This window comes from Camellia sinensis, chromosome 2 (assembly GCF_055761805.1).
Source record: "Camellia sinensis isolate YWXY chromosome 2, ASM5576180v1, whole genome shotgun sequence".
Lineage (NCBI taxonomy): Eukaryota > Viridiplantae > Streptophyta > Magnoliopsida > Ericales > Theaceae > Camellia > Camellia sinensis.
Window position 1 is genome coordinate 40863651 of NC_138962.1, and position 17072 is coordinate 40880722.

General features: G+C 32.1%; 1 protein-coding gene across 1 annotated transcript; it reads left to right on the top strand.

Annotated features, from left to right (window-relative positions):
* The first annotated feature begins 3028 nt into the window (after nt 1-3028).
* On the top strand, nt 3029-6952 carry LOC114313226 (disease resistance protein UNI-like). Its single transcript, XM_082908560.1, has 6 exons — nt 3029-3367; nt 3465-3905; nt 4171-4360; nt 4730-5411; nt 6011-6066; nt 6789-6952. The coding sequence occupies exons 1-6, from the start codon at nt 3029-3031 to the stop codon at nt 6950-6952; spliced, it is 1872 nt and encodes a 623-aa protein (XP_082764686.1).
* The last annotated feature ends 10120 nt before the right edge of the window (nt 6953-17072 follow it).

Consider the following 17072-nt stretch of genomic DNA (forward strand, 5'->3'; position numbering starts at 1 on the left):
GCAGGCCTTCTTTTTCTTCTTCTCTCTCATTTTTTTTTTTCTGGGCAAATTACATCGGTAGTCATCCATTTTGCCCATTGTATCATTTTGGCCCATATAATTTCAATTAGTTCAATTTTCTTCGTTAATTTTTAATTTTGTGTCAATTTAGTCCAATTTATAATGTCCAAGTTTTTGAAGTAAAATGTTCTCTAACTCGGTTGAAGTTATTGAATTGAATACGCATAACAGATGTCTTTTATGTGCGCATTTTCCATAAAAAAAAAAAAAGTAAAGTAAAAGAAAAGCCACTAACAATTTAATTAATTGGACTAAATTGACACACAATTATAAATTTATTTCAAAAGTGACCCAATTAAAATGACAGGGATCAAAATGATACAATGACCGAAGTATAGAAACTACCATCGTAACCCTTTTTTTTGTTTTTCTTCTTTTCCCCTCATTTAGTTTAATGTATTATATGTGGATTTTATCCATCGTCAGCTAAGAAGGAAAATCTTCTTAATGTATCATGATTCTAAGCCCTCTCTCATTAAAACATCAAAAATATTTCTCACACCATTCACAATCAAAATAGAAATAATTGATTTAAAGCCCTCTTTAGGCTGTGTTTAGATCATATTTCACCCACTTTTTTCTTTTTCTTTTTTCTTTCCAAAGCCCTACAAAATCCATGATCTTTGACACAACCTTAACGATCAATTGTTCACTTTCATTGCTGTTTTTTGTTGTTTTATGGATTTTCTTTAACCCCAGGTGTATTTGTGTGTGATAGCCAATTCTGTTATATTTTTATAAAGTTTAACCTTAAATAAGTTCATTTGAAATCCACTTACCTAATAGAAGGTACTTGAATTTTACTGAGGCCTAGACATGCTATTAACATTACATTGTGTCTGCTCTTTTTAGGAATAAAATAAAATATTCCCTCAGTCCCAAAATAACTTTTTTTGGTAGTGTAATTATTGCACTTTAAGAAAATTAATTTTTCAAAATTACCGTTTGATAGTACATTTTTTGGAGAAAAATTGTCATAATTATACTTTTCGTGTTATTAATGAATTTAAAAGAATGGCCAAATAGAAAATTCATATTATTTTAGTTCTTGATTTTTGAAAAGGGACTAACAGTTTGGGACAATAAAAAATGAAATAAGAGACTAATATTTTGGAATGGAGAGAGTAACAAAAAGTGGAGAACTTTGATGTTATGCCATCCATTGAATTGCGGCTCACAATAAAACATCTTCGTATTACAAATTATATTTTAACAGAGCCAAGCTTGTATAGATACCCTGTCTAGTCATTATCTTAAAACATTTTTACTGTGAATTTAGGTTTTCTCACCCAATCAAGTCCTCTGATAAGCGCATAATATCTTAAATTTATGCAACTTTCCTAGTCTTGAAACTCTTACGCTGTGTTTGGTTAGGGGATTTGGGAAGAGATTTCGAAAGGGAAAGGGAAAGGGAAAGGAAAAGGGAAAATGTAAGTGAAATGTAAATAGAATATACCTACATTTCACCTAGTTTCACACACTTTTTCCTTTTTCCTTTCCAAATCCCTTCCCAAATCCCTCAACCCAACCGAGCGTTAGGGGTGACCATTGATTCAACGGTAAAACCATGGCCTAATAACATTGAGGTTATGAGTTCAAATTTCGGGGCAACCACTTTCTGAACTATGCCAAAGGTTAGGTGTGTTTCTGATCTTTCCCCTCCCAAACGCACATTAATGTGTACTATTGGACTTTGTTTTTTTTATATAGATTTGAAAAGGAAAAGGGAAAAAGGTGAGTGAAATATGAATGGAATATAGCTACTTTCACACACCTTTTCTCTTTCTGTTTTCAAATTCCTACCCAAATTGATGATGCAAAGAGTCTTAGAATTTGGTTGAAGATGCTCGGTCTCTCAAACTCCACCATCCATTTTTAATGCATTCTCAATACACATGAATCTCAATATATTATCTAACAATTGGGAGTGTATTAAGATGGAGTTTTGGAACAAGAGGATTCCGGTCCCAATATTTATTTATTTTGTTCGTTTGTGTTGACTAGACAGAGACCCTAGACCATAATGCTTTATTTGGTTCATTAGAATGAGATGGAATGGAATAGAATGGTGATTCTTTATGTTTTCATACGGAATGACCATTCTCTTAATATGGTGAAAGATGATTTTCATTTGTAGTGTATGTATCATTATTTTCTTAGTTTAACCAATTATGAGAATGAATATTTTGATGGAATGATCATTTCATTCCACTTCATTCCAATGAACCAAATACTACCTTATTGTTTATGGTTGATCTTGATACCTAAAATATTGTAATTGGATCAAGTTGCTTATATGAGAATAATTTTCTTTCTCTTGCTTTTGTAAATCAAAATTCAAGTTGTTTTTTAACAACCATCATAATTGATATTGAAGTTATGTTCAGGATTTTTTGGTTTCAACTAATATCTTCTGCAACTTCTATATTTGCAGGAACTTAAGTGACCACACCATGGAATTCTTACTTTCTATTTTTGGACCTGTGAAGAGTTTTGGGGAAGCAACTGGAAAATGGATTGGATATATTAATAATCTTGATGCTAACATGACAAATCTCAAAAGAAAGATGGATGACTTGAGCAGCCCAGAGGATGATATAAATAACAAATTGAACTGTGCAGAGCAGCGGTCAACGAAAAGGCGAAAGAAAATAGTTGATGTTTGGCTCAGAGATGTGCAAATGTTAAAAGTTGATGTGCAAACTTTGCATACACAAGAGAAAATAGTAGGATGGATGGATGTCTTCTCACGCGCACGGTTGGGAAAGGTTGTCACGGAGAAGATTCAAGAGGTGAAAAACTGCAAGAAAATGGTAGTTTTTCTAATGGTTTGCTAATTGAAGATTCAACTAGTGGACAGTTCATACCGACAACAGGATCTTTTGGTGAAACTACGAGTGCAAGGAACAAGGAGAAAGTTTGGAATTGCTTGATGGATGATGAGGTTAGAAAGATTGGTGTTTTCGGAATGGGGGGAGTTGGAAAATCAACCATCATGCATCACATTAACAATCAACTCGTAAATGAAACTTATCACTTTAATGATGTTATTTGGGTCACAGTATCTAAAGCATTCAACATTAGCAGACTACAGAGTGAGATAGCTATAACACTGGATCTCCATCTTTCCAAGTATGAGGATGAAACAAGAAGAGCATCAAAATTACATAAAATGCTTTACCAAAGGAAGAGGTATGTGCTAATCCTAGATGATCTATGTGAAACATTTTCTCTAGAGAAGGTGGGTATTCCAGAACCAACCAGAGATAATGGATGTAAACTAGTGTTAACTACACGATCGTCAGAAGTGTGTAGGAGGACGGAGTGCAAAAGAGATCAAAGTGGAGCTTCTCACGGAAGAGGAAACACTGAATCTATTTATGACCAAGGTTTAAGAACATCAGACAGTGCTTACTCCAAAAGTGAAAGAAATTGCAACAAAAGTTGCCAAAGAATGTGCACGGTTGCCCCTTGTAATCATTACTATAGCTGGAAATATGAAGGGAGTAAATGACATTCATAAATGGAGAAACGCATTAAATGAATTGATCAGCTCAACAAAAGAGATCTGGGACGATGATAGTGTGGTGTTTGAGAGACTAAAATTTAGTTATAGTCGCCTAAAAGATGAAAAGCTCCAACATTGTTTCTTATATTGTGCGTTGTATCCAGAAGACCATCGCATCTTCAGGGAAGAGTTGATAGAGTATTGGATTGTTGAGGGACTAATAGTTGAGATGAAGAGTATAGAAGCAATGTTTGACAAAGGTCACACTATATTGGATAAACTCATTAATACCTGCTTGTTGGAGAGTCCTACCAACATAAATGATCAGGGACAATACGTGAGCATGCATGATTTGATTAGAGAGATGGCTCTCAAAATAACATCAACTAATCCTTGATTCATGGTTACAAGCTGGTGAAGGTTTAGTAAGAGTGCCATATGAAGACTGGTCTGACGATGTTGAGAAAGTTTTCTTTATGTACAACAAGATAGAAGAACTTCCTTCTAGACCACCAATTTGCCCTCGCCTCATCACCTTACTACTAAAAAAGAATTATTCAGAAGTATTACTTATTCCAGATTCTTTCTTCACGCATATGCAGCATCTCAAGGTATTGGATTTGTCCAACACCAAGATACAGTCTCTTCGAGAGTCCATTTCCAAGTTGGAGAATTTGCATGCACTGTCACTAACTGATTGTCCAACCCTAAAGTATATGCCATCACTGAAGAAACTAAAGGCATTGAAAGAGTTGAAACTGACTAAAAGTCAGATTGAAGAAGTACCCCAAGGTATAGAAGAGTTAGTGAATCTCAGAAATCTCGACCTCTCCTGGAATTACAGCCTACATATGTTTCCTTGCTGGAAGTTACGCAGACTCACATGACTCAAATGCCTTAGAATTAAGAGAACAAAAGTAGAAGTGTCAGCAGAAGAGCTGTTGTACTTGAGGCAATTAAAAGTTCTCGAAGCTCAATTTCACAATGTGCAAGAGCTTACTAGTTATGTGACATCGCAGTAATTCTAAAGTTTGGAAAGTTACAATGTTGTGGTGGGAATTGTTCATAAAAATGACATACACAACGAACTATATAAATACAATCCCAAAGCAGGAGAAGGTTGTAGCTATGAGACTAAATCTTTTGTAAGTATTGGAGTAGATTGTGCAGTGCCCCCCAGTGACATAGAGTCCTTAGACATTACAAGATGGAACAATCTGATTAGCTTATCAGACATTCAGTCGTTATGGGATGCGAAAGATTTAAGAAAATGTGAAATCCGAAGCTGTAATGGGCTTGAGTCCATGTTCTCATCAGCATGCTTCTCAGAAGACTACCAAATCCTGCTAAGAGCAGTTAAGGAATTATGGTTTGAAGATTTACCCAATTTTAGGGTACTCTTCGATGGAGTTATTCCACCACACAACATTTTTTCCTTTAACCTTAAGAAATTGTACTTCATTAGATGTTCCTCTATCAAGAATATTTTCCCTGCCAAGTTGTTGCGAAACTTCCCAAACCTTGAGGAACTTACAGTGTCTGAATGCGAGAATTTGGAGGGGATAATTGTAGAGATAAAAATGAGTGATCAGGGGGGCCATCGTCAAGATGATGGCATTGGCAACATATTCACACTCCGAAATTTCAAGTATTTAATACTAACAAATCTACCAAGATTGAAGAGCATATATAAGGGCATAATGGTATGCGAATCTCTGCAATATATTTATGTACGCAATTGTCCCATGTTAAGGAGATTGCCTATTTCTTTGCACATGAATGGTGATGGCGAGCAAGCATTTGCACCACTAGTTCTTAAGCACATTTATGGGGAGCAAGAACGGTGGGAATCTCTGCAATCGAATAATCTCCATACCAAACCCACTCTTCAGCCGTTCTTCTCTAGTAGATAACCAGGTAATATCATAATATCATGTTAGATGAAAAATATCGCAAAAATACTTGCAAAATTGTCAATTAGCCAAAACACATCTGCATCGATTATTTGTGCTATGTGATGCCAAAACTTATAACACAAAAGTTTCACATGTCTATGTTGGAATTAACATTGTAACTCTCATAATATTTTGGATATAGCAAAATACTACTTGTAGACACATACTAGGTTACTAATTATCATTGTTGATTACTTTGACCTTATTTTTCATTTTTTTATAAATAAAAACACTACTTGGCATGACCCTAAGAGCATTATATTCAGTTTTGAATAAGGTATGGGAATACTTAAACAAAAAAAAAAAAAAAAGGGAGGGGGGGGGAATAGGTACTAAAACTAACCACATAAAGTATCCGAAACATTCGCATAAGTATAGATCTCATAATTTGAAGGACACACACACATGTAAATGTAATTATTTATGATAAAATTTTGTATTCTTAGAATCACTATTTTTATGATCTTGTTGAATTCCTTGTTTACAGATTTCGGCAATTCGTGAACTCATTGAGTTTCGATTCTTTTCACTGCAATGAAGGAGGTAAGTCATCTCATACACCACATCTAGAATTTCTTTTAACTGCATATTTTGGTTTGAAAATGTTTAAACTTTGAGTTATGAAATCACCTCTTTGTTATGGATACAATAATCTCTCCAAAAATGGGGTAAGGTTGCACATATTTTGTCCTCCCAAAATCCTATTTTAGAGGGAGTCTTGTGTTTTGAGTTGCCTTTTTTTTCTTTAATTGTTATGGAAATATTTTATGAGATCATTGTGGATTCACGTACTTTATCTAGGATATGAATCTAGTTTGACAATAATGTGGACCCTAAGTGAGTAGGGGTTAAATATTAACACACAAGCTTTCTTTTAATCTTTGACCATGGAGCTAAATTCGGTTTTGGCTTTTGTCACTCGTTACTCTCGCATTTGCAAAAACACGAGTTTGTGTATCAAAGCGTTGAGTTTTGGATTGTTCATATTATATTATTATTTGTGTATATTGAATAGTAAATCCTATAAGTTTTTAAATTGTATGATTATCGAATTCATCTTATTGGAATGATTTTACATTAAATGTTAACTAAAGTGCATGACATTTTCTTTACAATCTTGAATCACAAAAGGTTTATGAAAAATCCCTGTTGTGTTACTTAAATTAATTGAAAATATTCTTTTTCCATATTCTAGATTTGGCTAGTTGTGACAGTAGTTACTTATTATTGAGCTGTCAAACTTATTGTCCTCTTCTTGATTACAGATCCAGATGAATTGTGCGGTGGAAGTTATGATTGTGATGGAGTGCTACAAATAGAAGTTATTTTGAATTATTCTGTTGAGACATCAGTTATTTATACTATAGAGCTGCAGTTTACATTGATGGCGGCAATGAATCTTTGTAATATTGAGATTCAGGAGCTCTAGGTTTATAGCATGCTCTAAATATTGAACTCTACCGAAACAGAATTTTTGGATTGTTGTTGAGAATTTTGGTTTGTGGATTAAATGATTACTAGCCATGATTATTGTGGAATGAAATTGAATTGAGTTTCTCACCATCTCTGCATGCTCACAGGGTGCAGTCAGTCTTATAAGTATGCGACATTGTCATGTGCCTAGTTTGGTTCGCTTTGGGACATGACAATTATTCTTACTTTGTTTTTTTCAAAATTGTATTATTATTTTCTGACTTGATGCAGGAAAGGCAACATAAAGGAACTGTTATCATTAATCATGTGATGTAGCAGATAAACATCAATCTCTAATTCAAGGGAGTTGGTAACTATTAGTAGTGAAATTGCTCTAAAAAATGGTCTACCCTGTGTTTCCATCAAAATCTTACATGCATGTCAATTTGATTCTGTTTCAGATATATAATACCTGTCAATATCAGTAGTGACATTAGTGTAATGACTTCGCTGCTTGCCCTTATGCCCAACTCAACTAATTTTAGGTATACCCTGGCTAAAATTTCTCACCCATCATTGTGGCTTCAAGTTCATTTTCAAATAATCAACTATTGTTTGATCTACTTGGCAAAAAGTTGTTGCAAGCTTAAGTTCTGGGGAAATAATAGAACAATTAACCATATCTGAACATTGATTTCTTACTGAATCGAAAAATAATGGGTCCAATTGACCTAAAATTTTCAGGACTTTGCTTTCGAGTTAGAACCAATTATAAAGGTGTACATAATTATATGTATACACATAAAAGGTATATGGAGCCATAATTGATAAATGAACATCCTCTATCTGATAAATGTAGCCATAATTGATAAATGAACATCCTCGAAAAGGTATATATAGCCATATGTGATATGTGTATTGTATTTTTGAGGATTTTCAAAAAAGGGTTTATGTAGCCCTATGTGATATACTTATATGTTAAGAACTAAATAAGAGGGTAATGTGTTTTTGAGTTAAATCACAAGAGGTAAAATGTAATTAACCCTCGTTATAATTAAAAGCTAAGGCAAAGGTAAGGTCAAAGGTTATTCTAAATGTTAGGTCTGAATTCAATTTACTCCTCCGAAACTTCATCCAATGGGGACTAAAGTGAGAATAGGTTATGCTAAATGTTGAATCCGAACCCAATTTACTCCTCCGAAACTCCATGCAATGGGGTGTAAAGTGAGAATACTTTTATTTTAGAGCAAAAGACATGTGGTGATTATCTGTTGCAACTAACAATCCAGTGATCCACACAATGGATTGAAAACTCATTTACATTTTGTTTGGAAAATTATATAATTCAAGTTCAGAAGGAAAACTTATTCACAGTTTAAGAACAAAATCTAGTATATCTTTTTTTTTTTTTTTTTTTGGTAGTAACAATATCTATTATTTCCAAAGCACAACTAATGTTGTACAATATATTCTCTGCTAAGCATGGTGAGATATCTCCCCTTACCACTTCTTCTTCTTCAATATTTATTTATTTATTATTTTTTTTTTTAAAGGGGAAAACGCTACTAAATATGACTTACTCTTGAATAGAAAAAGAGCCATAGTTCTGTTCCCATTTTCTCAGAAGGATTTTTTTTAATCATCTCAATTACTAAGGGGAGCTCTGCAATATGCCCATAACCATTACAGGTAAGAACATTTCTAAAAAAAAAATTCTAGAAAATTAATTGATGTGCCAAACAAGGCACCAAGTAAAAGAAAAAAATAAAGACAAGAGAGAAGCATTTATACAGTCCACAGAACAACTGAATTTTTACAATATTTTTTCTACACATAATTTGAGTTATGGGAAGAAAAAGCACCAGTTGGCATGCTTGTTTGATCCAAATTCCTTAATGGTAGAGCATAAATACTAAGTTATATATGTTAGTAACTTGGTGCTTGTAGTCTTAGCAGATATACTTGGACCAGTGAAATAAAATAAGCATTGGAGAAAAATAAGTTTTTTTTAAAAGAAACATTCATTGTGAAAGTTTCTCCCAACCACAATTAAGTCAAATACTACCTTACCCTAGACTATCATGACTAAGACACATCTGGTGAAATGGAGCAAAGTCGCTAGTAAGTGTGAAAATGAGGGTTGAAAGAAGAAATTGGTGTAGTTATGAACAAAATGATGGTAGTCATGAACCAAAATAGTTGATTTTTCTTTTTTTCATATCTAACAATTGAAAGTCCTTCTGGGCTTGTATTGTAATTTTTGGTGTTTGGGCTTGCTGTAAAGCCTTTTTTTTTTCTTTTTTTTTTCGGTTTTTCTATTCTTTTTATTGAATATTTTTAATTTTGTCAAATATTTTTTCTTTTTAGATACTATTAATTTTTTTTAAAATTAGATTTTTTTTTTAATAAAAAAAAATCTACCAAATAAATAAATTTTCCTTTCAACCTGAATCGACTTTGTTTTAATAATAATTTTTTAAATTAATTTATTTTTTTTGAAGGATTTCTAGTATAAAAGCACTTAAAATCTACCTAAAAAGGAAAAATAAAAAGAATATGGTACAATTTATAAAGTTCGGAAAAACAAGAAGAAAAATGTTAGGAACCCACCTTACGGATTCTGAAATTACTCTGAATGTGTTTGTGTAGTAGCGATTGAATTGATGAAGTGTGAGTCTACATATGAAATGAATCTGAGCTATTAAATTTCTTTTTAGATAAATTCTAAATTGATAATGGTAGGTTTGTAGTATTATTGAAACAAGAACCCCTTTTTGTTTGTACACTTTGAGCAGTGAATCCTCTTCTTTGTCTCAATTCATCCCAAAATTTACCAGTTGGGTTTTCAGTTACACAACATCAACAACAACATCACTTTTCTATAAATCACTTGATATTATTATTTGGATGGATTTCCACAGGGATTTTTTTCACTTTTTTTTTTTTACTATACACTTCAGTCTAAGTTGGATGGTAAAAGGAAAAAAAACCTGTTGGTCTTGAACTCCATTTTATCATCTTCTTTGTTTGATTTCCAAACTTTATCAGCATCACTCTTGAACCCATCATAAGGTGAGTTTCTGGGATTCAATTTTATTTTATTTACTTGTGTTTGTAATTTTATCTTTCAGGTTTGGCCCTTTAATAGTAGTAGGTTTTAGGGAAAGATCTTAAAACATTTTTGCTGAAAAAATTAGGTGCTCTCACCCAATCAAGTCCCAACTAAGGTAATGTTGCCAAATCAAGAAAAGGGAATGGAGTTAGGGTGTGATTTTGAGAATTGGCATTACAAATCAGGCTTAGACTGTGTTTGGTTGGGAGATTTGGAGATTTGAAAATGGAAAGAAAAAGGTGTGTGAAATTAGGTAAAATATAAGGATATTTTATTCACATTTTACTTACTTTTTTTTGTTTTTCTTTTCAAATCCTTTCTCAAATACCCAACCAAACACGCAAATCAACTTTAGAGATGCAGCAACATGTGCGTGGGCTAGGGATTAAATGATATTCGCCTGAGATAGCCTTGGGTATTTAGGCTTTGACATTGGCCAATTTGGGAAGCAAATAAAAAGTCAAAAACCAGTTTTTAACCCATTTTGAGTTACATCACCTCTCATATTTTTTACACGTTTTTCAAAAAAAACCAAAAACAATTAAAAAGTCATCTTTTAACTATCTTTCCAAAATACTATTGTTTGTGTGTGTGTGTTTTACATATATACAAGATTGCCACATATGTATGTATCTTATCAGTTGTGCTTATGTTTTAATCTTCCATTTTTGTAGAGTCAAGGTGGCTGTGTGAGAGTAAATTGGTTTCGTTTGTATAGAAGTTGGATTAAATTTTGTGAATTGAACCTTTGGTCAATTTGTGGAGTTGCAGAGTTTTTTTTTTTTTTTTAATCAAAATTTTCAGTCTGGTGAATCTGGAATTGTAAGAAATTGTTTGATGAATCGTTGACAGAGGGAAGGAGGGAGTGAGGAAAAAAAAGAAGGTATTTATGTATTTTGTAAGGGTAAATTTGGTATTTAAAGTGCTATTTTTATTGGTGTCATGATTTTCTGTTGAGTGCTAATATTAGCACCTACTTTTCTTCTTTGGACCCCCATCTCTTTTATTTTTTTTTAATTCCAATTTTGTTCAAATATAAAATTACATTTTTACTCTCATCCCTACCATTCTAACTCTAATTTCCCAAACCCTAACCCAAACCCTAACCCTAACCCCTGTCAACTCCGGTTACCATCTCCATCCACCGGTGAGGGTGGAGGTCGCCGAATCTCACTCTCTGATGATCAATTGCATACTTAAATCTCGCCTCGTGACTTCCAAAGAGATCAGAGTTGCAACGCCATGGCTTGTGCTCGCGAGTTGGAGGGTAGTTCGGAAGGACCGAAACGAAGACATGGCGTACCTAACAGCGTGGAAGCAAATCCAAGACAAGCTCAACATCCATGTTGACCCTCACAGTAATGAATTCTTATGTTTCAAGAACAATTCAAATCAATTTGTTTCGCATATTAATCAGTGGCAAGACATAGTTATGAGTTTTCATAGTGATGCTGACTTAAAACACTTAGGGCTTAAAGAAACTATAGAGAGAATTAAATAAGCGTGTACTGTAGGCGTTAAATTTTATGGTATTCTAGAGTCATTTATTAGGGTTTGGAAATGGAGAGGGTGGAGGTCGCCGGAAAGAAGGTCTAGTGAAGGATTGTCAACGGTGGAAAGGTTGCTAGAAGAAAAAGAGTTGGAAGTCCAGCTAAGGTGGGGTTTCAAAGAAAAGAGGAGAGGGTTTCAATTATTTGAGTGGGGGTTCAAAGAAGTGAAGAGTCCAAAGTAAATGGGTAGAGGCATTTAACAACTCTCTTTTCTGTTTGGTCAATGGTCACTAAATGGTCGGATTAAATTGTTATAAATTTTCTGAAGTAAGAGAGGGGAGTGGTATTTTAGAGAATAAAGGAGTTATAGTGTTATTTCAGATATACACAAGGGGTGTCAGCGTAATTTAATTTTTTTTTTATTTATTTTCAAACTCCCTCAATATGCTCAGCTAAGTGTAAAGAATTTCTTGAATTATTTTCCAAGTTTATTTATTTATTTATTTTGGTGGTTAGTTAGGCTAAACATGGTTACTTAATTTCAAGACACTTTCGTCTAGAAAGCTTCACCAGAGTTGACATCTAATTAGCAAAAATTAACAATTTTTTTTTATTTTTTTGGATAATACTTGGTAGCTTGAAAATAGTTGGCTCGAAACCCAAAACGACGTCGTTTTGGGTTTCCTTTCTTTTTCTTTTTTTTTTTCTTTTTCTTCATTTTCTTGCTTTTGAACACAGACAGAGGCGAGAGAGAGAAAGGAGAGAAGAGAAGAGAAAGAGAGAAAAAGGAGAAAAGATGGAGAGAAGGAGGAGGAAGAAAAGAAGATGATGATGGTGGTGATGGCGGAGGAGGAAGAGAAGGAAGATCGACGATGATGGCGGTGATCGGATCTGAATCTTTTTTTTTTTTTTTTGGCTGATGATGATGATGATGATATTGATGAAGATGTTGTTGATGATGATGATGTGTTGATGAAGATGTTGTTGATTTTTTATTTTTATTTTTTTTGTAGTAGATCTGATCTGAAGATGAAGGAGGGAAAAAAAATTGTTGGCTGTTGATGATGTGTTGATGAAGATGTTGTTGATGATGATGATATGTTGATGAATGTGTTCACCAACTGCTTCCTCTTCTCTTTTCTTCTTCTTCTTCTTCTTCTTTTTCTTCTTGTTCTTCTGCTTCTTCTTCATCTTCATCTTCAAAAAAACGAGAAAGAAAGAAGGAAAAAAAAAAAAATTCCAAAACGATGTCGTTTTGGATTCCGGCCAATTTCAAGCTCGGGAATTTCGAGCTACGTAGCAGAACCATTTTTTTTTTTAAACTAATGTCACACTAAACTTATTATTTCAAAGAGGATGATTTCTTCCTGTTTGTAATCTAAATTAAAGGGCATTGTTTAAGCTTGTAGGGCCACCACGAGCTTTGTTTTGATAATTTAAATCATTTATTTTGTCAGACAGTTCATGTATTTTATTTACACAGAAAATTAAGTTAATCTAATAATTGTAGCATATTCAATTTATCGTGTTTTTCACAAAAAAAATTATTAATTTATTTTTAAAAACATAATTATTGTGCAATTTTTTTTTTTTTTTAATCTTTCATTGATTCTACCTTGTGGATGGCTAAGAGAAGTCATATAGAGAGAGATTGAACTTTCCCTTCTTATCTATGCTTAGTTTCAAAGGCATTTTCGGCATTCAACACATGTTTTCTGAAGCAGCATAGTGAGTTTCTGGGATTGGTAAGATTCATTTTTCCTTCACTCCTCTTGCTTTTCTTCCGCTATCATTTGAAGTTTGGTCCCCAATTTTTGTTATTTTTGTTTGTTGTTGTGGAAAAAGATGTTAAAAGAAAGTGAACCAAGCTTGTATGAATACCTGTCTAGTCATGATCTGAGAAGTTAGATGTTCTCACCCAATCAAGTCACTATGTCCATCTCCAATCATCCATCAAATTTTTTGTCTAATTTAATTTCAAATTTGAATAAAAATCTTGATTTGATATAAATTACTCAAATTCTTTCATTAAATTTTCATCAAAATCTTTTCATAAATTTTCATCAAAATCTTTTCAAATATTACTTTCTCATATCAAATTTCACTTTTCATCAAATTTGATAATAAAAAAAAATAAAAATATGTCCAATGCTTTATTTTTTAAAATTTTCATCAAATTCAAATTTGATAAAAGATTTGATAAGTTCTCAATTTGATGAATAAAATGGCTCTCCTTTGATTTGATTAACATTTGTGAAAGGATTGGAGTTGATTTTTTAACACTTTTTCATCAAATTTAAATTTGATGAAAGAAAATGTGAAGGATCATAGGCCATGTTTGATTGGAGGTTTGGGAGGGTGGATTCGATTACCAATCCGTGGGACCCACCAAATCCTTGTTTGGATGCAACCAAATGTCATAAGATTAGTAGTGACGGGGGCTTAGTAATCCCTCTATGTAGGGGAATTAGCTTGGGTGAATTTTAAGTGGGATTATGAAAATAGTGGGGGGATTGAGTCTATTTTATATAAAAAATTTAGTTTTTTAATTTTATTTTTTTTACCAAGAGCACCTATTTTTTTTAGTTTTTTTTTTTAATATAGAAATAATTTATTTATTTATTTTATATAAAAATAATTTAAAAATCCCATCACTAATCATCTCCCACACTATTATCAAAACAAACACACTTTTACTTAATCCCCTCACTAACAATCCACACATTAACAATCTCTTTACTAACAATCCTCTCACTAATAATCTTATCCAACCTAATCTGCCAAATAAACGTGGCCATAATAATTTAAATTTTAAATGATTATCCTATGGAAATTATGCAACTTTTCTAGTCTCCAGACCTTTAGGCAATGTTTGATTCATAGATTTGAAAAGGAAAAAGGAAAAAAGTATGTGAAATATAATAATATTTTATTCATACTTTACACACTTTTTTTTTTCTTTTTCTTTCCAAATTTATGAATCAAACACATCGTTGGAATTTGGTCAAACATCTTTGATCTCCCAAATGTTTTCATGTCATTGTTCTAATTTACTCCCAACTATTAGATCATGTGAATATCTCAACATACATAAATTTTAAGACATGATCTAACAATTAAGAATCTATTAAGACAAGATAAAAATAAAAATAAAAATAAAAGATTGAGAATGGAATATCATGCATAATATCTTAAAATTCAAATGATGTACCTAGAGAAATTATTCAACTATTCCGGTCTCAAGTACCCCCGGATTTGGCTAAGCATCCTTAATCTCCAAATTCTTTCATGCCTTTGTTCCAATGTACTTTGAATGGTTCGGGTGTGTGAAAATCTCGATTTTGGATAAATTTTAAGGCATGATCTAATAATTGAGAGTCCATTAAGACATGATGATATAGAAAAATTTGATAAAGGAGGATCCCGCGTACAAGATATATTTATATGTTTTGTTTTTATTGGGTAGATAAAAGGACGTGGTCCATAATAGTTCATTTTTTTTTTTTTTTTTTTTAAGTTCATGGTTGATATGACATATAAAATAGTAAGCAATTACAATCTACAGAATTAGCATAACCTATTATTATTTGGGGTAATTTCACATCAGTGAGCATTCGGAAAAATATTTTTAAATTAGTAATAAATTTTATAAATATCAAAAAGTAAAATCATGTACTTTTTTTTTTTTTTTTTATAGATTTGTAATTAATTTTTGAGGTTACCATTAACAAGTAAATTCCCCTTATTATTTAGGGGGAATTACACATCTGTAGTAATCAGAAAAAATATTTACAAAAAAGTAATAAACATTATAAATATTAATAACACTAATAATTTATTTATTTATTTATCCCCACTTATGTGTAATTCCCCCTAAACCACTTGTGCCTTCTTTCTCTTCAAATGAGTACGCTTGTGTAGGTGGGGAGGGACTTATTGCCAATTCTCTCTCTCTCTCTCTCTCTCTATATATATATATATATATATCATTTCGATAATCTGAACCGTTCAATATGTAAAGTTCGTCGAGTACTTTATCTTTGTAAAAAATCACGTTGATTGAATATCGATAGCTACTAGATCGGATTAGATTTCTGTCAGTTGTAAATATAATTTTCAAAATAAATTGTTGACAAAAATCTGATACAATCAAGTAGCTATTGATATTCGATCAATATGATTTTTTACAGAAATAAATTAATCAACGAGCTCTACACATTGACGGTGCGGATTATCGAAACAAGACCCGTGGTGGATCCCACGGGTCCAACAGCACCGTCTAGTCCTCTGTGGACTGGAGACAAGCTTGGCCCTTCTTTTTTCTTTTTTTTATTTTTTTTTATTTATCATTTTGGTTCCCGTAATTTCAATTGATTCAAAGTATTTTTTACCTTGTTTTAATTTGATCCAATTGATTATAACTCAAAATATGTTTTTATAAAAAATACACATATAAGTGGCATGTGTAATATTTTTAACAACAAAATTATAAACTTATTCAACTAAAAAATACTAATGAGATTATCAATTGGACCAAATTGACACAAAATCTAAAATTAAAAGTATCAAAATTGAGTCAATTAAAAGTATAGTGAACAAAATGATACAAAGAGCAAACTGTAGAGATTACTAGTGTAATTTGTCCCTTTTTTAAATATGGCAAACTGTATTATAAATACCTACAAATTCTTAAATTAGCCCTAAATGTAGAGAAGCCACCACAACACATTGCATTAACTATTTATTTATGATTTGTGACACCAAAACTTTAATTTCATGGAAGTTTCAGACAGCTAGGTTGGAATTCATATTGTTACTCGCATACATGTTTTCCATATAGCCAAATACTAGTAGTAGCAGACACATACTTAGGTTACCAATTATCATTGTTGATTACTTTCACTTTATTTTTCAATTTTTTTCTTTTTAATAAGAATGCTACTTCGCATGACCCCTAAAAACATTGGTGATTACTAAAAAAAAATCTTTGTTAAAATGAGGGTTCAATTTTGGTGGGCCAAATCTTGCGCAATCCTAGTCTAATTTGATTTTTTTTATTTTTTTTAATATTTGGTAAAGGCTTAAGCTAAAATTTTCAGCCTAATTAAACTTGAATAAGGTTTATGTGGGGTTCTCACAACCCAACAAACCCAAATTTTATTGTTAATATCTAAATATATATAATAATAGTCTTGTTAACAATGTCCCTATGGCACAAGTAAAAGACAAAAAAAATTGAAAAACACGTGACACTTTTCACTAAATGTAATGCACTTTTACTGAAATCAATATATTTTTTAATAATTTTACATATTTTGAAGACACTTTACACACATTTCTCAAAATTAAACAATGCACGGGGGCACTTGTTAACATTTGCATATAATAAATATGAATATTTTAAATTTTTGATTATTTTCTCACAAATATCAAATTCCATTGTAATATGTTAATGCTACTCTCAATACATAGAACTCAAACCATTTTTTTATTTTGTTTTGTGTTTTTATATTTTGAGATTTTTTTTTTATTTT